The sequence below is a fragment of the Salvelinus sp. IW2-2015 genome, linkage group LG35 (genome assembly GCF_002910315.2).
Source record: "Salvelinus sp. IW2-2015 linkage group LG35, ASM291031v2, whole genome shotgun sequence".
Classification (NCBI taxonomy): Eukaryota; Metazoa; Chordata; class Actinopteri; order Salmoniformes; family Salmonidae; genus Salvelinus; species Salvelinus sp. IW2-2015.
Genome location: NC_036874.1, coordinates 8323106 through 8350879, shown reverse-complemented (window position 1 = coordinate 8350879; position 27774 = coordinate 8323106). Strand labels below are relative to the sequence as shown.

At 42.5% G+C, this 27774-nt stretch overlaps 4 protein-coding genes across 5 annotated transcripts; all 4 read left to right on the top strand.

Moving 5' to 3' along the window:
• The first annotated feature begins 2194 nt into the window (after positions 1–2194).
• On the top strand, positions 2195–8459 carry LOC111958819 (ubiquilin-4). 2 transcript variants are annotated; one of them, XM_023980099.2, is made up of 11 exons: positions 2195–2678; positions 3680–3831; positions 3930–4081; positions 4215–4477; positions 4787–4945; positions 5045–5270; positions 5435–5574; positions 5703–5786; positions 5932–6047; positions 6151–6331; positions 6561–8459. In XM_023980099.2, the coding sequence occupies exons 1-11, from the start codon at positions 2532–2534 to the stop codon at positions 6717–6719; spliced, it is 1779 nt and encodes a 592-aa protein (XP_023835867.1). In that variant the 5' UTR covers positions 2195–2531; the 3' UTR covers positions 6720–8459. The 2 variants fall into 2 exon arrangements, with proteins under 2 accessions (XP_023835867.1, XP_070293606.1); XM_070437505.1 differs by having other exon boundaries at positions 6151–6346; positions 6561–6649.
• Positions 8460–9018: 559 nt separating this feature from the next.
• Positions 9019–12185, top strand: LOC111959017 (ragulator complex protein LAMTOR2). Its single transcript, XM_023980418.2, has 4 exons — positions 9019–9270; positions 9439–9601; positions 11381–11470; positions 11659–12185. Exons 1-4 carry the CDS (start codon positions 9203–9205, stop codon positions 11713–11715), a joined length of 378 nt encoding a protein of 125 aa, XP_023836186.1. The 5' UTR covers positions 9019–9202; the 3' UTR covers positions 11716–12185.
• A 562-nt stretch (positions 12186–12747) lies between these two features.
• On the top strand, positions 12748–18236 carry LOC111959016 (ras-related protein Rab-25). Its single transcript, XM_023980417.2, has 5 exons — positions 12748–12992; positions 16078–16273; positions 16997–17190; positions 17666–17746; positions 18027–18236. The coding sequence occupies exons 1-5, from the start codon at positions 12956–12958 to the stop codon at positions 18152–18154; spliced, it is 636 nt and encodes a 211-aa protein (XP_023836185.1). The 5' UTR covers positions 12748–12955; the 3' UTR covers positions 18155–18236.
• A 1809-nt stretch (positions 18237–20045) lies between these two features.
• On the top strand, positions 20046–27768 carry LOC111958901 (ras-related protein Rab-11A). The gene is made up of 5 exons (XM_023980231.2): positions 20046–20372; positions 23542–23737; positions 24221–24414; positions 25389–25469; positions 27211–27768. Exons 1-5 carry the CDS (start codon positions 20333–20335, stop codon positions 27348–27350), a joined length of 651 nt encoding a protein of 216 aa, XP_023835999.1. The 5' UTR covers positions 20046–20332; the 3' UTR covers positions 27351–27768.
• The last annotated feature ends 6 nt before the right edge of the window (positions 27769–27774 follow it).

Sequence of the window (27774 nt, the reverse complement as noted above, 5' to 3'; positions counted from 1 at the left end):
CCATATGAAGTAACTCTCGCAAGCTGGGCTCCATAGAAGCCATGATATCATGGTTACCAGTATGGTGATATCAGAATTATTTTGTCGTCATCAATGGCTCCATCCAGCCAATCTTGTAGATTCTGGGAGTAGGAGTCCTTTGTCATTGAAGAAGAGGTCCTTCCTGGAAAAACCTCTAAAAGTAAATCATACAACAAAGGATTGACTCATCATTTGTTTGTCATCGAAATATTGGTGTTTGAGGGTTATGAATGGTGATAACTCAGTCTAAAAAGACATTGGTGTCAGAGAAAGATAAGCAAACTATTTTCAAATAGTACATTCTCTTTTTCAAATAGTACATTCTCAGCCTTGATCCTGCGATCACCATGTGAGACGAGCCTCGTTAATAACGTCTATAGCTAGGTTCCCCAATTGGCAACAGATTTTCAATGAATTTCCAAATACACAAAGAAAAATATACCATTTTCCCACCAGGGGTGTTTCCACAAACAATCTGTGTGGTGAGAGTAAGTCCCAGCGGAGGAGGAGGCCACCAAAAGACGGGCCTGAAAGGCTGCCATAGGAACGGGTGACGCATTGCCAGGAAGCCAGTGTAAGAATGGTGACAGGAGGAAGGCCGGCCACCGCGGAGCCCCAGAGCCACTTGACCAGGGTGATGCCATGCGGCAGAGAAAGGAGAAAAGGCGAGGAGAAGGAGGGGAGGGAGGACAGAAAGGAAAGAGGAAACCGGGGAGAGAGAGAATAGGAAAGAAGAGGAGAGGAGAAATGACCATGAACTATGTGAGTCGACGCCGACCGGGAAGAGACCACTTAACCCTCCTGCCCAGGATGACCATGTGTCCCCTTACCCGTATAAGCGAGTAACCCTAGCGGGACTAGTTGGACCAATGGACCCATGGGTGGAGAGTAGCGCCACTCCTTACCCATTAACCCTCGGCGGATAGAGACTGGCCCAATAGAGCCAATGGATGTCGCCGACTAGCCCCTTAACCCCCCCTGCCCCGTGACGCACACAGAAGATACCATGTTGAGGCGCCCATGCGAGAGCTCCACTTAACCCTCCTGTGTCACGCAAGACGTGACCATGGTGTCCCACTTTGTACACCTTAACCCTCGCTGCCCAATGACCATGTGTCCCCTCCACTTAAGACCCGTGATAGATGGAGTGACGTAGAGATTTAGTTATTAGGCCTAATAGGCTGTTATTCACCTTCTAAACCTAATTTTCATGTCATTAAAGAATTAAATGAATGCATTTGGGATTTTATGCTCATTACCGCACAAAAACTCCAATAATTTAAAGGGCCAATCTGCAGMTAAAWCAATAACAAAGTAGACACCCCAACTCTGTAATGTTATGGTAAAAAAGCTGAGGGATGGGCCTGGAGAAATGTAACCACTCTCACTTTCATAAACATGACGGTGCAAGGACTGACCATCCACGATATTAACATTTTCTTTTCAACCAAGTTTTTAGAATGCAGTGTCTGTTTGCATTGTTTACAAACATTGTTTTACTCCAATCTTATATTTTGGGTTTTGATAGGGTGTGACAGTTGAACTAAGATCATGAGGCATAAATTATATTCTTCAAGAATCAATTTATATCATTCATTCTTAAYTCCAAAAATGTATGTAGCAACTACAGATTGCCCCTTAAAATATAATATATAAAGTATTTGCCCACTTTTTTTCTCAGCATTACAATTTTAGATTTGACAGTATAGGACCAATGATTTACATCTGGGTTTATTTACACAATTGAGTAGCACACATACATTTTGGTCAAATGCAATGACACCCCCACACCACTAGACTTCAACGTTGCAAAYACCTCAGGTAATACTGSTTTCATCTCAGCTTGAGAATCTTGTTAGCTYGTTTTGTGATGTAGCAAAGATTGTTTATTATATTGACAAGATAGTAAAGTGACCGCTATAACAATGGAAATACATGTCCTCAAAGATGGAAGGCGGGRGATGTGAGAGCAGGTGGGAKCATTCTAGCCAATGAGAGGGCCGAAACGAGTGGCCCTAGAGATAGATAGAGGACTCATCTTTGTATGTGCGATTATAGTGTCTGTGACAGCGCCTTTGAGGCTATCTCCATTTTAAAGTTGTAAATMATCTTCTTCTTCATCGGCTAAGTGCTCCCAACTCATAGGAATCCCCACCTAGTTGACGGCTTTAATGGTAGAAGCCCTCAATGGCAATGGCCATGCTTGAACGTGTTATATGATGAGTCCTCTATCTATCTCTATGACAACAGGCACAACTCCGATATGAAGTCGTGTTTTTCAAAGTTGCCGAAATMCCACGTCCGTACACCATTACGAAACTTCTATTGATAAAATGATCCTCCACATAGCAAATAAAATATACAACATTTTGTCATTGAGTGTCGAACCAAATTCGACACTCAATGACCATACAAACAAATCGTATTTTCGTTGACAGATTTTGGGCTGAGTAAAACCTCTCGCTTCACCTCTTCCTCTCTGGATGTAGTGAATTTGAAGAGGAGTAAAGATGGCGGAGAACAGCYGCACAGATCCCACTGTGGATTSCAACGTTGTTGAAAATGCTGCCTCAGACGGGACTATGATCGTGGTCACGGTAAAAACTCCGAAAGATAAAGAGGAGATAGCGATCTCGGAGGATTCTTCTGTCGCACAGGTATTTGCATTTATTTACACAGTCAGTTATGCAAGTCATGCTGTGGCTAACAAGCATACATCGAAGTTAGCTAGCCAACTATTACCTAGCTAGTTTACGATGATAAGTGGGAAGAATTATCCCAATTTCCCGACTAGTAATCTTTCTTTTCACCTTGTCCATTTCCTTAAATCGTTMCCTAATAGTAGTTTGATTGTGCAAAACACGAATCGGTACTGTATAAAGACATATATAGCAAGCATGAGCTAGCTAACTACGTAACTAGCTAACGTTAGCTTGTGAGCAAGCTAGCCAGCTACGTTTTGTCGCTGTCAGGCTCATCTAGCTAGCTAATTTGAGCTGCGATCAGGCTAGCTGATAACCGGCTAGCCAACGGYGGCTCCGGCCATTGCGAAAGCCAATTGGGAAACGGATTGGCATAATTTGTGGAACGTTCCAACAGGAATCTGTTCAAAAACTTCGTAAAGTACAACGTTGCCAACAAACAACGCATACAGTAACATGATCCATTTAACTAGCTGCCGAATAGGCATCAACTCACCACGTAGCTTATTCTTAGTGTTTGTCCACCAGAGTGAGGACAGACATTTTTTTGAGTAAATCTGGTGAGTGAAAKATTTAGTAAAATAGCTCACACCCTACCCGGTATCTTATTCTGCCGATATACAACTTTATATGCGTTGTTTGTTGGCAACCTTGTTATGGAACATATTCATGTTGGAACGTTCCACAAATTATACCCACCCTCGGGAAARTGATCGTAATCTTACGCCTTGCGACATGGTTAATGCTGTATTTGGTGACTTCCTAAACCATTAACATTTGACCTCATGGTTCTTATAAAACTAAAAGCYACAGCTAGCAGATTCAKATAGTTAACTAGCTAACGTTAGATTTCGAGATAGCTAAGCCAATATAACACTGAATGATTTTGGTGTGTACCTATCGTCTTTATTCCCATTTGTCTTCACCGGCCACTTCATTCTGTCTCTTGCATACAGTTTAAAGAGGAGATATCCAAAAGGTTTAATGCCAAGCAGGACCAGCTGGTGTTGATTTTTGCTGGCAAAATCTTAAAAGATGGAGACACACTGAACCAACACGGCATCAAGGACGGACTCACTGTTCACCTTGTCATCAAGACTGCTCCCAAGTAAGAATATTTTCTTGTCCACTATTCTAGTAACATCATTGTGTAAGTGATACATAATGGGAACATTTAGGTTGTTAATGACCTCGCATTTTCTCCAGGGCCACAGTTGGTGGCACATCCCAGTCCTCTGCATCCAGCTCTGGGACCCCCCAGGCCAACAGCAGCATCAACCCCAGCGCAGTGCCCAATGCCAGCACAACACCAGGCACTGGGCCTACCCCAGCCTCCACACAGCCACCCAACTTACTGAGTTAGTGACCCAGTCCCCACTAAACCATCTCACAGAAAGACGACTATATCGCCTTACAACTACTCAACATCCACACAACTAGGCATTATCCTATATCCTTCCAGTAATCCACCGCCCCCTTGTGTCTGCATAGGTGGGTTTGGTGACCTATCTAGCCTGTCAGGCATGGGCATGGGCTCGGCCAACTTCATGGAGATGCAGCAGCAGATGCAGAGACAGCTGATGTCCAACCCGGAGATGCTGTCTCAGATCATGGACAACCCTCTGGTGCAGAACATGATGTCCAACCCAGACCTGATGAGGCAGATGATTGTGACCAACCCTCAGATGCAGCAGCTGATGGAGCGCAACCCTGAGATCTCCCACATGCTCAACAACCCTGAACTTATGAGACAGGTCAGGTCTGGTGCTCAGATGGGTCCTTTGCCCAAGGTGTCATAGACTTGGTTTTGGGGAATCATTGTGTGTCTTGTCTTTATTTGAATCCCTCTAAAGAACCGACGCTTGATGAGCATATTACTCAAACCATTTTGCTTGTTTATGTAGTTAGCTTGCAATGTAGTTTAAGTGTAAAAAGGTGTCTATGTAACATTGCAAATGTACATAGGCTTAAACTAGACCGCACCACTCTCAAAACGGTGGGAGGAATGGATGTGAGGAGGCTCATGCGCAGATGCATAATGTTAACTCCCTTCCTCTTTTCAGACCATGGAGTTGGCAAGGAACCCAGCCATGATGCAAGAGATGATGCGTAACCAGGACCGGGCYCTTAGCAACCTGGAGAGCATCCCTGGGGGATACAACGCCCTCCGGAGGATGTACACAGACATCCAGGAGCCTATGTTCAGTGCCGCTAGAGAGCAGGTAGCTATTATTCCTGCGAATACCATATGTAGACAATCGTCTTGAATCAAATCCGGTTGTGTGACTTAGTCCACTTTTCTTTTTTTTTTTCATCCATAGTTTGGAAACAATCCCTTCTCTGCTTTGGGGGGCAACTTAGACTCTGGCGTGCAGCCCTCCAGAACAGAGAACAGGGAACCCTTACCAAACCCCTGGGGACCCCCTGGAACGACCCCCTCAGAGAGCAGGGGGACTGGCGCCTCCACYACAACAACCTCCTCCACTGGCGGGACTGCACCCAGTGCCTCCAACCCCCTGGGCATCAACGCCTCTGGGCTGGGCAACGGTAAGACCACTACCTCAGAAGAAGCACTTTCACCTTTTAGTCAATCTGCAAAACTATATTTCCRCTTACACCTGTATTAACATACCACCCTTGAGTATAACCCWTGTTTTGCTGCTTAGCTGATCRGTCTGTTTCTTWCATTCCACTCCCTATAATCTGTCCAGGTATGTTCGGTAGCCCTGGCATGCAGAGTCTGATGCAGCAGATCTCTGAGAACCCCCAGCTCATGCAGAACATGCTGTCTGCGCCCTACATGCGCAGTATGATGCAGTCGCTGGCGCAGAACCCTGACCTSGCCTCGCAGGTCTGCACAACTTTATCCCTCTCTGCAGTAGGATTCAGAAGTCCTGAATCCTACTGATAAGATGAATATTCTAGGCTATTTTGTGTGACAAGTAGAATCATTGCTTAATCCTATACTATTTTCCTCAGGCAATGCTGAACAACCCCCTCTTTGCCGGAAACCCCCAGTTACAGGAACAGTTGAGACATCAGATGCCGGTCTTTCTCCAACAGGTCAGATTTCTGTCTCRAGTTATGCACTTTAGTTCCACATAGTGACAAAAAGAAAGACGACAGAGTGTTATGGAAGGCATTGAGTMTCTAACTGTGACTAAATGGAACATCATTTGGATTGACCAAATGGATGGTTATTTTACAGATGCAGAATCCTGAGTCACTGTCCGTGATGACTAACCCCCGGGCCATGCAGGCTCTCATGCAGATCCAGCAGGGCCTGCAGACCCTACAGACGGAAGCCCCCGGGCTCATGCCCAGGTACTGTACCAACTGTTATCCAGTAGATGTTTACTGGAGAGACTCGTGCTTTATACATTTGATTTTCTTGATGATGCCACTTTAACTATGATTCTTCTCCTAGTTTGGCTCCTGGTGAGATCCCAGTGATTCCTCCAACCACAGGAGGCAGTGTGGCCCCAGAAACCCTTCCTCCCCCAACACAGGGCTCGAATCCCACCGCTGCCACTAACCCATCCCAGCAACAGCAGCAGCTCATGCAGCAGATGTTACAGATGTTTGCTGGGGGAGGAGGCGGCTCATCGGTATGTCATTGAGCTGTAAACACAATTTCTGYCTTTCTACTTGGTAACTATACTTTGCTATTGTCCAGCGGGTTAGCATTAGCTTTGTGTTTCTACTGGCTTCATTGACCTAAAACCAATTAATACTGGCACTGAGACTTGTCTCCTAACAGTCACTCAAATAGGACCCCAGCACCATTTTCCATGCAGGCTCATATAAAAAGGACTTTGGCTATGCTCCCTTTCACAGACCCAGACCGGAACCCCYGAGGTGCGGTTTCAGCAGCAGCTGGACCAGCTCAGCGCCATGGGCTTCATCAACCGCGAGGCCAACTTGCAGGCCCTCATCGCTACTGGGGGAGACATCAATGCTGCCATTGAGAGACTGCTGGGTTCCCAGCCATCCTAACTCCCTTAGCCCCCTGAGATTACCGGGAGAGAAGGGTTAGGGGGGGGGGGGCTGGAGTGGGAGATTACAAATGAACACAGTCCATCACAGTCTGACAAGCCCCTCAGATAGACTCAATTGAATTCCAATTACTATTCATCTCTTTGGCTGATCTGTGAATCGTAGGAAAGATATGGGGGCAGGAAGTGGGTGTTCAGATTCAAGTTTGGAGAGACCTCATATCAACCCTGTGGAATGATGACATCGCTGCAAAATGACGCCACCACTAACATGACTACTTCCTCTGTTGACTATGGGAGACTATTTCTGAAATGACTGTGCCCATTTGCTGGAAATGCATGAGGTTGCCAACTTAACCCATCTTAATGGATTGTGTTTAGCCGGTAACAAGTTGAAATTTGGAGGAATATGAGTGTTGAAATCATAGGTCAGAGGAATCCCTCATTKTTTCATTTTCATGAGAGCCTGCTTGTTTTTACTTAATTTCACTCTATCATGCCTGATTGGCTAGTATTTATTACAGGGGCTGTAGAAGTTACCTTCTCTTTTCTTTACCACTCACCTTCAGTTTACCTTCTGCTTTAAGAATTTCTTGACATTTTGATGTGTTCCTTCAAAACTGATACAGGCTGTTGGATTCTCTGTTTGAGCACTATAGCGCCCCTGGTTCAGCTGTTTGCTTACACTTTCAGCTTTTTTGGAAGGGATGATTTTCAGATTGGAAGGTCAAGCAAGGTAGCTTGGTGAGCTCTGTAGTTAATGCTACATTGAGTCAATGAATGCTATTGAGTGTAAATTCTTCAACAGTTTAGGCTCTGATTATGGGTTAAGTGATCAGACCTCAATGGTTTTAATCTGAGCAATGATAAAAATGCAGACACCATTTACGTTAACCATTTAGTCTATTTTCATACAAGCAGTGATGTAGTGCCTGATAAAAATGTATGTATTGTTTTCAGCAATATATTCCAAAATAATTTGAATCTATAATGAAAAAGTGTACTAATGGCATAGAGAATWATTTTTCTTAAACCCATACATATTAGTTGCAGTACCTACATTTAAAGAAAATCTGTTCAGCTCTGCCTTTTTCTTGGAGTCCCTTCACTCTGTTATCTATTCTAATAATAACTTTCAAGAAATGTGATCAAGTGTGTGGTGGTGATTCATTTAGTTCAAAAGCATGGTCTACACCAGTAGTCTTCACTCCTGATCCTGGAGGGATGTACCCTATGTCCTATGCTGAATTCAGATMATCAATCCTTCTCAAAATGCACACTTGTTCATCACACCTCAGATTTAAAAGCACTGGACTGGACTGCAGTGAGAAATGTGGTGGAAACTCCATTTAGCCCAAGCTTACGCCAATCCGCACCCTTTTGGCAGAGTAAAATTGGAATWGAGTGTAAGCCCAGCACAAGCACATCTGATTCAGCTTTTCATGATCTTGATGAGTAGGTAGTGTTGTAGACTTAGCCTGTTCACACTGACTGCAACCCTCTAGGACCAGGTGTGATTAACACTAGTCTACATTGTCTATGTTATGGAATTACATMAACTTGATATGGATGATTTGTTCAACTTGTACGGGAATTGTTGTGTGTAGTCTGAGGGGTGGGAAAGTTAGTGGTGACCATGCATATTTGGTAGCTCATTAAAGGACCAAGCTTGAAAATATAAATTGTGAACTGTAATAAACATTGAAGTATCTTAATGGCAATTAAGCTGTTTTAACATTCACCAGAGTGGAGCTTGGATTCGTTTATGTTCCTCCATGATGACCAAATGAATAATAAGCATGGATATCTTAGATCTTCAATTTATGATAATTTCATATAACTTTGAAGATCCTAGTCTAAAATGGTGGCTAAAGGAAAGCTGTGTAAGTTATAAACAAATGACTGGGGCTAGTTCAGTCTCATCAATTATGCTTGGGCTGTGACGTTGAAAGCAATGCAAGTGTTAGACTCATCCGGCYTCTCTGCAAAGAGATTACTCGGGGTAGCTATTAAGATTTTTTAACTGATTGGAATCCCATTTCTGAAAATATGATGGGGATATATGCCATTTTGTGCCCTTGATATACCATCTTGTGCCTTTCAATAATGGCAATTAGCCACAGTCAGGATACTGCAGTTAACTCTGTTCTTCTAATACAGATTCCCCCCCAGTCCCCTTACTCAGACAAGTGTTAAACATCTCAGGAGCAACATGAAAAGGATATCAATTCTATAATTGGGGCAGATCTGAGCTGAATAAGTGCACTTTGAATATATTATTCCAGTGACCGGTTTCAATCGTCTGGAACGCACCCAGTGCCATTCCCATAATGCATTACGATTTGTATCAGGAAGTTGAAGGAGTCAGCTGACTGGATTGTGTTTGCGTTGTTGTTGAAGAAGTCACTGAACTGGATGATAAAATACACTTCATAATTTCGCCTAAATTAATTGAGTTGCTGCAAAGTATTGCTCACTCCAACCATGTTGCGGCCAAAAGCATTGACMCAAGTTCTCAGCCAGGCAAATACAAGCGGAGTACAAAGCACACTGTAAGTACTGAGTGGCAGAGGCTCGTGAATATAGAGTTATTTTCTTCTAACTAGCTAAATCGGTTAATTATTTGTTCTTAAGATGACTTGTAACGACAGCTACCTACATGTAGMTAAGTCTTAGCTAACACTCTCCATGGCTAACTTATTTACATGTTCTCCCCGCAGATTGTTAAATAATGAAGGGTCTCTTTTGGCTTACTCTGGCTATGGGGACACTGARGCTCGAGTGACCGCTGCCATCGCAAGCAACATCTGGTCGGCCTATGACAAGAATGGGCATCAAGCTTTTAACGAAGATAAACTGAAATTCATTCTGATGGATTGCATGGTTAGTTTGAACTAAATGGTCTAGTTATTATGCATGAACCAAATGTTTGTTACATAATTCTGCCTTGCGTTGGTTATCCATTGAGTATCAGAGTCAGAGGCTCCAGAGAAAGTATGCTGTATGCCCTATAACGTTAGTTAAATAGTGGTAGAAAAGGATGACCTAGGCTAGTTGGCAGCTTGGGAGGTAGTATCACCAAAGGTCAATTGAAATTCAATGTACAGTGGGCTCCAAAATTACTGGCACCCCTGACTGGCAATGCACAAACAATACTTAAAAAAATATAAACAATATAATTATAGAGATAAACTCAAAATACCAACATGTGAAAAATACTGTGCTTTATTAATGTTTCAATGGAACCCACCAAAATAATTTATTGATTTAATTAAAAGTCAATGTCCTCCAAATCAAGGTTTCACAACTAATGGCACCCTTAAATATTATTGTAAATAACATCTACCAAAATTAAACCAGGAATTATATTCCACTTATTTAAGTTTATCTAAGTGTTAAGGAACTATATTGAGCCATTACATCACTTCCTTTTTCACTAGGGTATAAAAATGAGGTAACACACACGCAATATCCCTTTGTCATCCAACACCATGAAGAATAGAAAAGAACTGGCAGTTCAAAAGGGGCAGATGGTCGTAGACCTTCATAAATCTGGTAATGGCTACAAGAAGATCCACAAACGATTGAATATATGACTGAGCACTGTCAGGGCAATTACTAAAACATTCAAAAGATATGGAACAGTTGAAATCCTCACAGGTAGAGGACGCAAATGCATTTTGCCCCCCAGGATAGGGAGGAGGATCGTGAGAGAAGCAACAAAACAAAAAACAACCACAGGCTCTTTGGAAGGATTGCCAGAAGAAAGCCCTTAATGACCCCAAGACACAGACGCAAGCGCTTGGAGTTTGCCAAACGTCATTTAAATTATGATTGGAAGAAGGTGCTCTGGTCAGATGAGACCAAAATTGAACGTTTTGGTCAGATACAGCATCGGCATGTTTGGCGTTGAAACAGAGATGCATACAAGGAGAGGCACCTCATACCCACGGTGAAATATGGTGGTGGGTCAGTGATGTTTTGGGGCTGTTTTAATTCCAGATGTCCAGAGGCACTAGTTAAGATTGATGGCATAATGAATTCCACCAAGTATCAGGCAATTCTGGCTGACAATCTGGTTGCCTCTGCCAGAAGTCTGGGACTTGGCCGTATGTGGACTTTGCAACAAGACAATGACCCAAAACAGACAGAAATGGTTCTGTGACAACAAAATCAATGTTCTGCCATGGCCATCTCAGTCACCGGTCCTCAATCCAATCAAAAACCTGTGGGCTGAGTTGAAGAGGGCAGTTGATAAGCGCAAACCCAAGAATGTGAAGGATCTTGAAAGGATCTGCATAGAGGAATGGTCCAAAATCCCTCCAAATGTGTTCCTTAACCTTGTCAAACATTACAGGAAAAGACCATGCTGTTATCCCTGCCAGAGGTGGTGGCACTAAGTACTAAATGAGGAGTGCCAATAATTATGAAACCTTGATATTGGTGAAATGTATTTTGTATTAAATAATTGTATGATTTTGGTGGGTTCCATTGAAACATTAATAAAGTACTGTATTTCTCACATGTTGGTATTTTGAGTTTCTCTAGAATTATATTGTTTATATTTTTTTAAGTATTGTTTGTGCATTGCCAGTCAGGGGTGCCAGTAATTTTGGAGCCCACTGCATTTTTATCTATTCCTTTCTTATCTTATCTTTGCAGGAAGGCAGGGTGGCCATCACACGGGTAGCTAACCTACTGCTGTGCATGTATGCCAAAGAGACAGTGGGCTTTGGAATGCTTAAAGCCAAGGTGAGGAAGAATACTTTGAGTGTGGATGACATTGGTGTGCAAATTGTGTTGTATTTGAAAGGACAAAACACCAATGACTATTTTTCCTGAAGAGAACAAGTATGTATGTCATTTTAAAGAGCCATGAGCACAGACCATGTCTGCATACCATWCTAAGCATATATCTCCTGTCTGTATGGTATTTTTAGGCTGAAGCGCTGGTACTGTACCTGGAGGAACCTTTAACCCAAGTTGCTGCATCATAGGGGAAGTCTGGCTGGAGCGTTGTCTTCAATTTTGTCTCCCGTGATAATACATGAACACTTGTTGCTTATGTGAATGCTTCACCTGGTCTTCATGAACCACTGCAGTCTGTGTATGAATGAACTGAGTATTTGTCTTCTGATTACTGTATTTATACTCCGTGTGCTCTAACTTAATGCTTGAGTTTAGTAATTTGGCCATTTGTGGCATGCAGTTCAAATGTCAAGTTCACACATTGTGTAAGGCTAGCTATGTAAATCTTCAATGAATTTCACTGCCTGTAAGAGGACTCCTTTCCCAGCTGCTGAAAATGCTGACACATTAACTTTAAGGCATTCACTGTTCACCCTAGTTAGAATATTACATTTGTCTGTTGTTGCCACGCAATACCACTTGTGATATCCTTTTGTAACAGGCTATCCATAAACTGTATTTTTTTTCAATTAAAAATCTATACTTTTTTGTCTTCAAAGATATGAAATACATAAAACCATTTATTTGATTCATACATTAGATTTTTAGTTCTAGTGGTACCAAGGAGTTTTTTGCAGAACTGACATTACAGGTTTGCTGAACAGAACTAAGATTGCATTACCRTGTCAGTTGTTTGACAGTATTGTTCTTACTGATATATATTTGTGTTTGACAATTCAGACCTTTATCAACACTGTTTCTAGGTCCCTTTTACTGTTGCTTTGTGTTCCTGGTTTGAGATTAACAGAACCAGGGGTTTATTCATTAGTTGCATACCGTAGCAAAACGTTTTGCAATAAATTAGGTTCTATTTGACAGGTAGGTCCCTCCCTGTTTCGTTTGCTTCCGTTTGGTTCGTAGTGAATACACCTCAGAGGAAGCAATGATTGTCTCTCGCCATGTAAAAGGGCTAGGGAAACAGTAATTTCATGAAGACAATCATTTGGTTTGTCCAGCAGGTGGCATGTAGCTATTTTTTTTTCAATACAGTTGCTCATGTAGTTGTCCTACCTGTTCAACCTGCCATAGACTTACACCAAGCCACTCCCCCAACCCCCATCATTCCTCAGCAGAACTACCTGATGACACAGTGGAGCAAGTTCCTTGTAAACAATCTAGGTTTCTATTAAACGTAGAGGGGGACAGGTGACTTGCAAAGTGTTTGTGCGGCTCTTTTAAATCTGAAGATTAGGGTGAGTGGCTTCTGGGGAAGTGTCATCTTTCCTTTCTCCCCTCACACTCAGAGCTGGACCACTGAAGGTGTACCTCATGGGTTCAGATGAGGCCTACAACTTTGTCTTTAAGGGTGAGTCCTTGTTCTTTCACATTTAACAGATTGATTTCTGAAATCTGTTAAATTCAGTAGTGATTGCATACATTTTCAGACTTTTGCTTACTGGTCTTTTATGGGAATTGAAATCACAACCTTGGTGTTGCAAGTGCCATGCTCTACTAACTGAGCCACCATGATGATATAGTGTATATGTCAACAGAGTGACTCTGAAACCTACTTTTTCTGTAGTTAGAGCTAGTGCAGTGTTGCTCAGTACAGACAACCATTGGATTCTCTCACTTGGTGTGTGTATGCTAAGGCTAGAAGCTAAGTGCCAGCACAGTATCAAAAGCACACAGTAGATTGTTAGTAACACATCTGCCACACAGATAGGATGCAGGTCACTCCCACCTGTGTTGAAATTACAGAAAAAGTCTAGGGTGTGTCCTGGAACAGGACACCCCCTGTTTCAGAAGCAAGTTGCCTTGCATAGTGCATACACTCAAGAAATATTGGCAATTATGTTTACGCCAGTCCTGTAGTACAGGGCGTCTCAGAGTAGGAGTACTGATCTAGGATCAGTTTAGCATGTTAGGTCATGATGAATATGACTGTATGAACAGATCCTGATCAGCACTCCCACTGAGATGCTTTGTGGATACGAGCCCAGGTCTAGGAGTTTTATCCAGTACTTTTAAGAATGCATCTCACCTTGAGGTTCATTAATAAGCTACTGTTGGTATTTTACAAGTCAAGACAGTGCTACTTCAAGAATGTTGCTATTTCTATGAGCTTGAATGCTATTTCTCTGTAACTGAATACATTCTTGACCTCCAACTGTTATTGTGGTGAGTTTCACAAGCTTGTCAATATCATTCCATGAAAACACACATTCCTGAATATTTGATCCTATCACTCTTTCCATTATGTCTATAGTCACACCAGAGAAGCATGTGTGCTGTTTCACTACATGACTTACTAAGTCCTATATGCTACAGGCATGGAAGAGGAGGTGATGTTGTGCATGATGAGGTGAAGTGATTTGTCGATTAGGGAAACAAGAAAACCCGGTTAGTTGGACCAGGGGATGTTGATGAAGTCAAATTTTGTGTTTTCACTGAACCACYTGGAAGTTTCTGCCATTCATTCTGGAATGAAGAACTAGGCCTAATTRTACTATAGCTTTATTTTTTAAACCATCCAGACATAAAGTAAAATGGAAATGATTCCCTGCTTTGATTGTCTAAAASTAAATGCAGCTTTTATATGTAAATAAGTTGAGGGAACTGCTCAGTCATAAATCAATTCAAGTAAATCTGATGAGGAGTTTTTCCCGCAACTTACTTAATACCCTTTTGCCTCAGAACAAAGTCAAACCAGGCCAGTAGAYTGCTTCAAGGCCTCTTATCCTATTTGCCATGGAAACCAGGGATATTGTTTGCATAAGAGGTTACTGAGTATGGGAGGGGAAATGGCAACATTTTCATCTCACCTAATAAAAACCAAAAGCAGAACAATGATCTGCCAATGGAGTGAACAATTACCCAAAACAAACCAAAGTAGAACATCTCGTAAACATTCTTTCCTGCTGCCTGTTTTACACCTCAGGTTAAATCTAAACTGGGTTCGGAGACCAGAAACTGGATAGTTGCTTTAGAATGTAAGTCTGGGAACATGAACAGGCATGATCCCAACATTTTTGCTTTTGACAAATATCTTATCGCCTGTTAAAAGCTCTGCAGCATAAATCAGCATGCAGGGAAGATAATCAATACTTGCATATCTTATCCCCACTAGTGGTTTGGAGGGCAATAAATAGAATATGTATTAGGTGACCGTACTGAATAAACATGTCACTCTTTTTTTTTAACCTTCTGCACACTGCCGTTTATCACATTCTTGGTTTCCTGGGTACTTACTTCTTAGATCTTTCTTGCTGGTGTGCCATTGGAACTTGGATGCCTATCTTGGTTCAGCTCACATTCTCATGGTTGAGATTAAAGCAGAAATTGGTGTTTGGCTCAGCTCAGTCGGCTGTGTTGAAATCACGGTGTCATTGTGACATGTGGTCCAATTTTCCTATATGTTTGTCAAGTAGGCCAAGGCTGGCTTTCTGAGTCAGCTGCTCACACTAGAAGCAAACACATGAGTCACTGAAACATACAGGGGGGCTTCATTGTTCCTTGTACCTCATCTGTTTGGACTCAGTATTGCTCACAGCAAGATAGAGTATCAGTGTAAACTGTACCACCTGATTTTATTAGTTACTTCCTCTTTTGAAGGCCTGTTTCATTACAGGAAATTCCCCAAGAGCAATGCAATAACCCCCCCCCCCGCTGGTTCTCCTTTGGTTCTCTTCAACAACTGACCCCTCATCACTGTATATACTACATATCTCTTATCTCTTAACCTACACAGCGAAATAATAACATATTAGCTCCCATTTCCTAGATGATAATTAACACGAACATGAATGATAATTCATTTTAAAGACACCTGAGCCATGATTTTGATGCTACTTCTCAGATGGTTTGTTCTACATTCCTCACTTAACATAATTATCCCAGTAACTATTTGCACGGGTGTGGTGCTGTTTCTGTCATAGAACACCGTTGTGAAGAGAGTCCTAATGATATAATGGGAATAATGGACAGCAGACTAAGACTGAGGGTTTAGGGTAGGGTTAGTGATATTGAGTGGGCTGTTTGAGGACACACCTAGGCCTCACCTAAGAGTTACGCTATGTGCAGGAAGTTCAGGGAYCAGCCTTATTGTAGTTATGAGTTGGTGTTAATCAATGGGATGACATGAGTGAGATTATTACAGTAAAGAAAGAGATACATTGAAGAATCATAGTTTTTGTGTGAAAAAAACATGACTTACTCTCATTATTGTAATTCCATATGTGTTGAGCCCTGAAATGGCACCTTGAGGCTCTACACCTGATACTATTGTGCGTCTGCACTATGGCAATATAAAGTGTTCCCCGTCTAGGATGAAACACCTAGTCCCCTTCATTCACATTATAGAGACTCACTGGGGATGTAAAGCACATATTCAAACATCTTTCTGGTGCACTAGAACTCATGCCCTCCTCTCCCCCTTCTTTCTTCTCCAGTGGTTCTGATAGGTGAGTCCGGCGTTGGCAAGAGCAACCTGCTCTCCCGCTTCACCAAGAACGAGTTCAACCACGACAGCCGCACCACCATCGGGGTGGAGTTCAGCACACGCACAATTCAACTGAAAAGTCTCATCATCAAGGCTCAAATCTGGGACACGGCTGGGCTGGAGCGGTACAGGGCCATCACCTCTGCGTGAGTAATCTGGGTGAAACTGTGGACCCACATACACACACACACACACACACACACAAAGGGACCATTTCTCACTATTGTGTGGGCATCTTGGGTGGCATTATAGGCCCAAACACTCCACGTAGACAGGCACTGGTTTCACATTTTGCCCAGATAGTCTGGAGGAATAAACAGCAGGTTCACTGTTCCAGTCATTTACTACTTGTGCATTTTGGTCTAAATATCCATTATGGCCGGGCATATTCAATACACATCCAGACCCAAACATTTTTCTTCTCTGACTTAATAAGAAATTCCTGACTTGTTTTTTTGTAAAGACTCTGGAAGGGTTAATGGCATGGAAACACGTTTCAAAACAATAAAACTGTGTCCATTCAATTTAATGACATGGAAAATCTGAGAATATGCTATACCACAGCAGGATTAGTTCTTCTCTGTCCAGAGTTTAGTAAATACTTTACTGAATAATTCTCTCATGCACATTTCCTTCCCTAGAAATGTCTTTCTGCAATCAAAAACCAAGTCTATTAGAATGTTATAATGCTTTTGTCGGTTCAATGTCTCGTACTATGGAGGCCTACAAGGCATTTCAAGAGAAAAATGGGATATGGATATGGAGGCATCACCCATCACATACTTTATAAATATGAATAAAAACATCAGGTTACAGGTAAGGTGTTGACTTATCTCACCACCTCTTTCGCTTTCATATTTTCTCCCTAGTTATTATAGAGGGGCTGTCGGAGCGCTACTGGTCTATGACATCACCAAGCATCTGACCTATGAGAGTGTGGAGCGCTGGCTTAAGGAGCTATATGACCATGCAGACCCTCACATCGTAGTCATGCTGGTGGGCAACAAAACTGATCTGGGGTCAGAGCGATCAGTGCCCACTGAGGATGCCAAGGACTTTGCAGGTACAGCTGCCAAGACTCTGGCACCATGAATATATCCTAGGATAATAACAATGACTCCATTGTAATAAACATAATAAATTGCATAAACTTCAAACTTCAAAATGTTGTTCCCTTATATAGTGAATTGTGGTTTTGCCTAGCTAATATACTACTATTCACAATAGCCAATAGGCCAATAGCCTTTTAATGGTCCAAACTTGTGGCTTGAGCAGTGCTTGACTTGGGAGCTGAGTACCGCCACCTCAAATGTTCTACTGCTTGAGCGCCTGTTCCTCTTATAGAATATTAGCTCAAAGGTATTGTTGAGCTCCTGCACCTACTGTAAATATAAACAGTATCGGCACCCAAAATGAGTACCAGAACCTATTTCAGTCCATGTCAAGCACTGGGCTTGAGTCACTAGTTCACCCCAAATTTGACAAACCTACATTTTGAGAAAATACTCAGTAAACACTACCTCTCTTGCTCTATGCAGAAAAGAATGGCCTATTGTTCTTAGAGACATCAGCCTTGGAGTCCACAAACGTTGAGACTGCATTCCAAAATGTCCTTGGAGGTAATTGACTTTTATATATTTACAGTACCAACCCTATTATTGATTTGTTTGTTTTTAGCTCTCTAGCTAACCTTGTTTTTTGGTGTAATAGTAGTGCAATTAATGCTCAGTAATTCATCAGTTAAACTGAGTGGAAAGTTGGCATTGCAGAACAAAATGCTTGTGCCACGATTATTGTTTTGTGTAAGCAGTTGTGTCACTGGCAGTTTGTGGTCAATGTTTTTTTGTCACTGTTTGTTGCACCAGAATTCACACTGTATCCCTGTGCCTCTTCCATCAGAGATTCACAGGAAGGTGAGCAGTAAAGAGGTGACTCGGGGGTCCATTAGTGCCGTGTCTCTGGCCAGCCCCGTCCCCAGAGCTGCAGGCGACCCTGAAGAGAAGAAGCSCTGCTGTAGTTACCTCTGATGGGACAAACCACCCAGTGATGGGGGGGTGCAAAAAGGGGTGACTGTGGAGCAGTATGGAGCTGCAAACCCCACCCACCCCCTCATGTGGAATAGAGCACTCCATCTTCCTCTAGTTAGTGTGCCCAAAGGGTGCAAGCCTGATTGAAAAGAATGATGCTGAGCAAGACCACTCTGATGTGACATAGTTAGTTACATGTTGGCAGACAGAATGAGTTTTCCATTCCTAAAGATGATGTAATGTGTATGTACATGGCTGAGGGTCCATCCCCCCCCCCCCGCCCAAAGAATCCAGCAATCATTTGAATATAAAAATATATCAAACAAAAATGTTGTGTAAACTTCTAAGATTCAACGTTGCTTAGAAGGATTATTTTATTTTATTTTTAAAGGTAGTCAACTGATGTACAGAATATTTTTCATTTTTAGTGACTGTGAGGTTTGACAACAGGTGCCAAAACCATGTTTATCACTTTACACAAAGCATGATTAATTCAATTTGCTGATTCTTATTGAGGTGATTTTACAACAATACAGGAATCTTTTTTTGCACTCAAATGCCAGGTTCATTATTACTTGCCTTATAATTATCACTTTTTACGTTAGATTTCCTTCACAATAATAGCCAATTCATCATAATAATACATCTAAAAATGCATATGCCAATAAGTATAATACACAAACAGCAACTGATAGACAAGAACATAATGGAATAGCCTACATTTTCCATCTGTGAGGATTACTTTTGAATATAATGAAGTTATCCCATTAATGATCAGACATTGACCATATTGATCTCATAAGTAGCCCTTAGCTAAACCTATAATAATAATGATTCGTTTAATTTGTAAAGTGCTTTTTTCAGACCCAAGGTGCAAAAAAAATACAATAAATAGGCCGATAGGCCTACATCCAGACACAAAAGTATATATTAATTGCATTTATTTAGCTGCATAAGCATAGCCTGCAGTTCAAGTGCTGCAGTGCTGTGATGTCATTATGATACTGTGCTAAGGATCCATTAAACCTGAGGCTCATGGTGCTTTCAAGACAACTGGGAACTTTGAAAGAACGTGGTCAAATCCTGATGTCGGAGCTGTAGAAAGAGGTCCGAGTTCCCGACCTGGAATTCCGAGTTGGATGACCGTTCAAAAAGATTTTTCCCAGTCAGAATTATTTTTTTCAGAGCTTTGTATTTATTATGGATCCCCATTAGCTGCTGCCTACTACTGTGGTCCAGCAAAATTAAGATAGTTATACATTTAAAAACATTACAATACATTCATAACATATTGTGTGCCCTCAGGCCTCTACTCTACTACCACATATATATAACACAAAATCCATGTGTATATGTGTGTATAGTGCGTATGTTATCGTGTTTGTATGTATGTGTCTATGTTTGTGTTGCTTCACAGTCCCTGCTGTTCCATAAGGTGTATTTATCTGMTTTTTAAATCAAATTTTACTGCTGACCTGAGTTACTTGATGTGGAATAGAGTTCCATGTAGTCATGGCTCTATAGTACTTTGCGCCTCCCATAGTCTGTTCTAGACTTGGGGACTGTGAAGAGACCTCTGGTTGCATGTCTTGTGGGGTATGCATGGGTGTCCGAGCTGTGTGCCAGTAGTTCCCAGTTGATTTGAACGCACTGAAATCCGAAGTCGGAGATTCCCGAGATCCGAGTTCCCATTTGTTTTGAACGCGGCATCAGCATACCTGGAAAGGCTTGAGACTGAAGACATCACCCAAGACGCGATGAGTAGGATCAATGGAGGAAAATCATGAATGACAACAAAGTAGACCAATCACAGGAAAGCCAGTGACAGGTATCTGTCGTRGATTGGCCAGTCGAAACTGGGTAAAGGGCGGGGCTAGAAACTCGCTGTTACGTCGCTCACAAATGGCAAATTACAAGTGGTAGGGAAGAGGAGTCGAAAGTTTGTGAAAGGTAGTTTGTTGTCTTTTAAAATTTCACAGTGAAATATGAGACCTATAGTCGAATAATATATTAGAGGCGTTGACAATAGTGAGAATTTACCTTTTTGACTCGGTTGTTTGTTCTACCGAAGCGGTCGGTTGCGAGATAAATGGTCAAGAAGTTTTGTCGAATTGAACAGAGAAACCACCACGGGAGGGTTTGAACATTTCGCATTCCATAGGTAGAAACGTTGAAGAAATGACGAATAGAGAAGACGAATATGACTATCTTTTCAAAGGTGAGTGTGTTTACGATACTTTACTAGGACATTGCCATTTCGTYAGTGTAGTCATTTCGACCTAGAGTCGGGTTCAGCACCACACCGATTTCAATATAATACATTTCATTTGTCGCCGCTTCCGCCCTGTCAAAAGTAATCGGACTGTGTTGCTGCAACTACGTAACGAGCGCTGCCAAAATCAATTCTCGGTGACATGAGGTAATGCGTAGCATTACCAGTTACAGTAACAACTTCACTCTGAATTTCTGCAACTATTGTTTCAATCCAGTAGAAATATGGATACAACTGTGTAGTAGGCTAGTTGATTGCAACAGCACTGCACACTGACATTTAATAAGCACCAAGTAGCTATCCAAAGTGATATCTGTTTAGTCATCTTGTGGTGGGCCTATGACGCAATCATCAGGAGAGGAAGTATTGGTCAACAGGAGTCATATAGCCCACTGATTATGGCAGGATGACACCTCAAAATACATTTACTCAAACCGATTGCCCCAAGGTGACCAGTGAKCACATGGTTTAGCCTTTAAGCACCATTCTGTTTGTAGGGATTCCATTGACCTGGTGTAGTGGTGGGTCACTCTGGGTTTAGAGAAAGCGGTCATCTCCACGATATGTTGACATCTGAATGAAGTGGAGTAAAGATGACCTTGGCCAAATGAAATCTAATTCATCTAACAGATAGCATAGAGTGAAAGCTTATTGGCCCCTTCTCAACATGACTTGTCAGGACCTTGTGTTCTATGTTGTCTAGTCGTACCTTTCCCAGACTTTTCTGTGCACATGCACTGTAGCCTATTGTTAGGCCTACACATGAGAATGTGTAGGCCTACATTTGTAAGAATACAGCAACAATTGGTATGTTACAATGATAGTGGATACTTACTGCTCCCCTGTACTCACTTACACGAACTACTTCCATTGTGGGTTGTTTTGTCCTGGACAAGGGAAATAAAGTGCACAGCATCCTTTGTTTGGMGTTTTACATTTGAACATGCATTGTCAAACTGGAAAGACCTGCATGAATCAAGTGAGTGTGTGTTTGTCTGTGTGTGTCCCTATACAGAAGGGCTCTGACAGTAAGGAAGATGAGCATAACTTCACTTTCAGATAAAATACCTTGGTGCTGGCCAAATAGCACAATTATCTGAATTTAGTGGTACACAGCTAGAACGCACTGCCCCATAGAGCCTAAAATGAGGACTGTCAGTAGGCCACATAACCAGTTGGTTCCTCTTCCTCCAGTTTCCTGTGTTTAGTTGCTTTCTTTACTGCACCCTCACTGTTTAGGCATGAGTCAGTCAGGTGAGTGGTTGAATCACTGCTCTCGACTAGGAGCCTGTAAATGTTGCACAGCAAGTTGACCAGCTTTCTTGTTTAAATGACTGTGTACTTTTTAAACTGAGTGCTCTCTTTACAGATAATGAAATGCTTTCTTGTTGATTCGACTTCTAGATAAGATAGACCTACTTAAAATAACTTCCTTATACTGTATTGGGAAATAGAATTTAGATATATATTTTTTTTTACCCTGTTATCTCCCTCATTTTGTGGTATCCAATTGGTAGTTAGTCTTGACTCATCGCTGCAACTCCCGTATGGACACGGGAGAGGCGAAGGTCGAGAGCCGTGCATCCTCCGAAACACAACCCAACCAAGCCGCACTGCTTCTTCACACAATGCCCACTTAACCCGGAAGCCAGCCGCACCAATGTGTCGGGAAGAAACACCGTGCACCTGGTGACCGTGACAGCGTGCATGGTGCCCGGCCCGCCACAGGAGTTGCTAGTGCGTGATGGGACAAGGACTTCCCTGCCGGCCAAACCCTCCCATAACCCGGACAACGCTGGGCCAATTGTGCGACGCCCCATGGGTCTCCCGGTTGCGGCTGGCTGCGACAGAGCCTGGACTCAAACCTAGAATCTCTAGTGGCACAGCTAGCACTGCGAAGCAGTGCCTTAGACCACTGTGCCACTCGGGAGGCCAGAATTGAGATTTTTAAGGAAGAGCGACTAGACTCTTTAGGCCTTTGTTTAGGCCTAAGTTATGTGATGATGGCGTCCAATAATGAAACAATGGTTGTAGCATTAGAACTCTGGAATGCAGCTTACACAATACCGTAGCCTAAATTGGTGATCTTATGTTTGTGGTGACAAGTCCACTGAAAGTTGCATGATGCTTTTGTTCCTTCCTCAGCCACCGTATTATCACGGTTACATAGGCTAGTCTAATGGAATTGTAGTTCAGAGTTTTTCTTGACAAGGATATTCTTGGAACTACAAAGTCACAGTTCTCATGTTACTAACTTATATGGAGAGTTGCCGATGAATTGCCTGTGGAACAAGGTAACTTTTGTTTGGTTCTCCTAGCTTGAGTCAGTCGGCGCAATCGTCAATTGGTAGGCAGGTTTCTACCTGTGTCTGTTGCACCACTGTAGTATTTTCATMTGATGAGCTTTGCCTACGTTCTGTGGGAGATGTGTCAATAAGGCCTCGTCAACACACAACCAGTTCCTATTTCCTAATAACAGGGTGGTGAGCTTATGAGTTAGGATTTTCCTCCTGACTCACCTGGATTTCAGTCATTGTAAAATCCTCTTTCCCAACACACCCCTGTTTGTGTTTGGAAATGAATGGGTGTCAAAACGGGAACATGTGCCAAATGTTTCATTGCTCCATAATGGCAGGGTTCAGAGGTGGTGCCGCTAAGTGAATAGGCTAAACTTCACAAGGCATCATCTTCTTGGTCAATTAAATCAATCTTTGGTCATTTATGACAATACTTAGCCTAGGCGCTACCTCACAAAGTTTGAAACTTCACCTCATGGGTCTTTTGTCTATAGCAAAAACAAGCCAGATGGCCTGTGTTTTGCACAAATATTGTTTATTGAACTACAGTCAAGTACAGTCAGGCCCTCTCAGTAGACCGTTAATCACTAACAGAGCAGCAGACACATGGGGCGATGCTCTTAGACCCAATCAGGAGCTGTCGTCTCTTCTACCATGATTTTCTTTGTCAGACCTGTTTTACCCCCACTGAGTGTTCCTGTTCCTACATCGTAGAAAACAAGTTGATTGTCGACCCCTGTACAGTGGGTAACATACTGTATTGTTATTCTGGTGGTATCTGTCTGACTCATGCCCTCGCTCCTCTCTCTGTGCTCCAGTGGTGCTGATTGGGGACTCTGGAGTGGGGAAGAGTAACCTGCTGTCCCGCTTCACCCGTAACGAGTTCAACCTGGAGAGCAAGAGCACCATTGGGGTGGAGTTTGCCACGCGCAGCATCCATGTGGAGGGCAAGACCGTCAAGGCCCAGATCTGGGACACGGCAGGACAGGAGCGCTACAGAGCCATCACCTCCGCGTGAGTATTAACACAGCTAGAGATTTGTTTGTTTTGTGTCTGTCTGCCTGCCAGGCATCTTTTGACATATTTGCAGCATTTAGACAGGCAGCCCAATTCTGATCTTTATTTAACAAATTGGTCATTTGACCAATCCGTCAGATCCTTTCACAAATGAGCTCTGAATGATCTGATGTATAAASATCTGATGGGATTGGTCAAATGACTGACTAATAGAAAAAATATCAGACTTGGGTTTCCTGTGTAAACCCAGCCATTGAGGATGTTTGTGCGTACAGAACATTCCAGCCTACTTCTGCAAATGTACTAATGTTCTCATCTTGTTGACAACTTTGAYTCCTTTGCTTATGATGTATGCAATAGCATTTCATGTAGGGAACGACAAACTAAATCTACCACTCTATTGACTCAGCCAATGCTCAGGTGTTCTGTCCACCGCTGCTCCCAGTAACACTTAGTTCCCTCCTCCTGTCCTCTGTGTAGGTACTACCGTGGGGCAGTGGGGGCTCTGCTGGTSTACGACATCGCCAAGCACCTGACGTACGAAAACGCTGAACGCTGGCTGAAGGAGCTGCAGGACCACGCTGACAGCAACATCGTCATCATGCTGGTGGGCAACAAGAGTGACCTGCGCCACCTCAGGGCCGTGCCRATGGACGAGGCCAAGGCCTTGGCAGGTACCCTCACATCAACTAGTTTTTATAGCTACTTGATCTGTTTGTGTTGATTCTACTACAGTATTACAAGCCAAGGAGACAGTACAGGAGAGTTGTTTCTCCCTCAATAATTTTCACTTTTATTCGCAATAACAGTGGACATAAAGCGATGRGGAAAGTTGAACAACACACTACAATTTTTTTGATAAGTATTACCATAATCTTGCTTTCAAAATTGGAACAAGGGTATTTCAAACACATTTCAAATAGAATCTGGGCCTGGGGAAAGTGATGCACCTGAGCTTCACAGTGGACAAGGGAATGCTCTTCACTCTCTGTCACTGTCTACTTCCCCCTTAGGGCTYCTCTTTGATGTGGAGACAACAGAGCTCCTATCAGGCTGCCACTGTCAGTGATTAACAGCCCATGGTTCTGAATGCACATCCCCAGCAATTGGGGYAAAAAGCCAGTTGAGTTGGCTCCATTATGACTTGTGATTTTAGCTTCTCTACACACTCCAATGTGACATTTCCAGCTTATCACACTTCTCCTTTGTAGCTCTGCARAATGTTTCAAGTGTTTACTTATGACCTTGAGTCTTATTTCATGCATGGAATACACTTTGACTCGTAAATTGCTCTTGATAAGAGTGGCTATATATGAATGAATGGAATTGTTCTTGAATGGAATTGTTCTAGAAGACATCATTGTGTAGAGTAAACAAGCATGCCATGTGATARCACAGGCTCTCGTTCAATTTCTGCTATTGATTTGTKACCAGGGTTGGRTCATGCAGCACGACTACAAAAGGTCATCGWCATCATGTCATTTTTATCAGTTAGCCTATTCTGTGGTGGCTGTTGCAAATAGCCTAATTGGTGACGTATAATGACTGGATGGCTGTTTTATGAAGTGCCTACTTGTACGGACACTGAATAATGCCTGTGAGTGTTTTTTATTTATTTTATTTTTATTTTTTTCTCCACTTTCCACAGAGAAGCATGGACTGTCTTTCCTGGAGACCTCGGCGTTAGACTCCTCTAATGTGGAGCTGGCTTTCCAGACCATTCTCACAGGTTAGTGTATACTGCCTACCATATACACTAGAACTACTTGTGATTTTAACAAGGGGCGATTCCATCGTTACGGAATTACACTGTGACTCCGATTTTTCACTTTAAAATGGATGCCAAACAWAAACCATTGATTTAAWAWTTTTGAAGTAAATTATTGGAAAAACTGCAGAATTACGGTAAAATCTCCCTCAGTTTTATTCTGTTACCAAACTTTGTATCTGRGCAGTTCTTCCTGTAAATGTGTTTTTGTAGAATTGCCGGTGGAAATTGTTACATTTAGTCTTTATGTATAGGGTTCTATGTTTTGTTCAACTTTGAAATCAATGGTTTTTGTTTGGTATACATTTTAAAGTGAAATTGCTCCAAAGCAACTTGTATTCACCCTGTAGTGCACACAGAATCATGCCATCTTGTGAAACAGCTGGCCTACTCTCACTTAAAAGGCTTAAAGAGTCACTTGTCCACGTAAAGGCCTCCCCTTCACACATCTTATATTAACGGCCATACCAAACGTTCCTTTAGTGTATATTTATTTATTTATTTGTACTCTTGAGAGCTTTGTAATCCATTTGTTCAGSGGTGACTCATCTTCCACCAATAGATGGCAGCAAAATCCAGGTTATTACGAGACCTCTACTGTAAGATTACTCTGCAGTAAATTGAACAGTACCTGACACTTTTCTATTAAGGTCAAATGCATCTGTAATTGGCACGCTCAAAGGACACTCAGACAATCACACTTTGTGTGATTCTCAATCAGATCTGATGTTTGACAGGAAACCACTAAAGCATTTATTTTGGGTCTGGCTGCAATATGTACATTGGAATGCAAATATGAGCTTTCCAGATGTCTCATCGTTTTAGGAAGACACAATTGAGTCCCTCARACCCAGAACAACTCACATTAAGTACCTCTACAAGAGCAACTTACTGACGTATTAGCCACACCTTAGAAAGGCCCTTGTTAATGRGTGGCCGCTATAAAATAGAAAATGAGCAACGGACAACTCAAAAACCCAAGAGTGTCTGAGGAACAAGCTTCTCACTGAGTGAGGCCTTCAAATCAGTTGATAAAGGGCTGTCAGCATGCTCCCTGCTATTTGTGTTCTGCTTTCCCCCTCCACATACAATTCCCACTGCCTGCATTTGTACAATTAGTAATTCTACTCTTCAACAAATTTTTCATTCATAGAAYCTTGCGCTAATGATAGTTCTAATTAGCTAATTTAAGAGAGGAGAACAGAGTGCATAGCAGTGCTCAAACACAGCCATGTAGGAATTGAACTAGAGACTCCCTGACCCGGGAAGCATGCTGACTGTAGCTAGTCGTTGAAATACCAGATCAAGGGTTAGTTGAGGTCATCTTGTCTGCTTGTTTTCAAGCTCTTGCTTATTTAGAGGCAGGGAAGTGACTTGGGGATTCACCATCAGTCAGTGGCATGTATGAGTCAGTCTGAAGTTASTTTTGCGTGCCAGACTCGAGTAATCCTAGGGAAGGTGCAGAACTTCAGGAGCCACAGGGTGCTGCTGGTTTCTATGACAACTTGTCTCCATTTTATGTTTGTTTTGATATTTATTTACACAACCCTGGAAAGTGAAATGCTGTTAGAACAAGATGGTAATGCAATGGGGACCTGAGTTTTGTATCCACTGTAGTCTTTGACGAAACACGCTCCCTTTCTCATCACCTAACCCAACAGCAACTGTTGTGTTCTCACTTGCCTCTGTCCATCTCCTGCAGCCATCTACAACATCGTGTCTCAGAGGCAAATGACGGGCCGCAGCGACACCGACTTCTCGCCCAACTCCAATGTGGTGCCGATCACGGTGCAGCCCACGCAGAACGCTGCCAAGTCCAGTGCCTGCTGCCAGAACAACTGAGGCCTCACCACCGCCAGGGAGAGTCAGGGACAGACAGGTAGACGGGGAGGGAGGACTGGGAGATGAAGAGAAACCTAGAGACAAGGATACAGGCAGACAGAAACAAGGGGAGAGATACAAAGGGGGGCAACCAAGTGTTTCTGTAGCCTCTTTGCATTGTTTCTTCTGTGAAGTCTGTCCCCATCTAATTCAATAAGCTTTATGGTTATGCCTTGGCTTGATCGGTTTTAAATATGAAAGAGGACATGATTTGAATTCATTTACATGAATTGAGAAATTGAGCATGTTAGGGTATGGTCCGCCATGTCTTTACACAGTTTTTGTCTCACTCATTGTGAACTGATCCCCCATTGTCAGCTCAATTTAATAAGCCTGTGAACACACCCAATTCCATAGCACAGAAAAAGGGCAATAAGATTCYGCA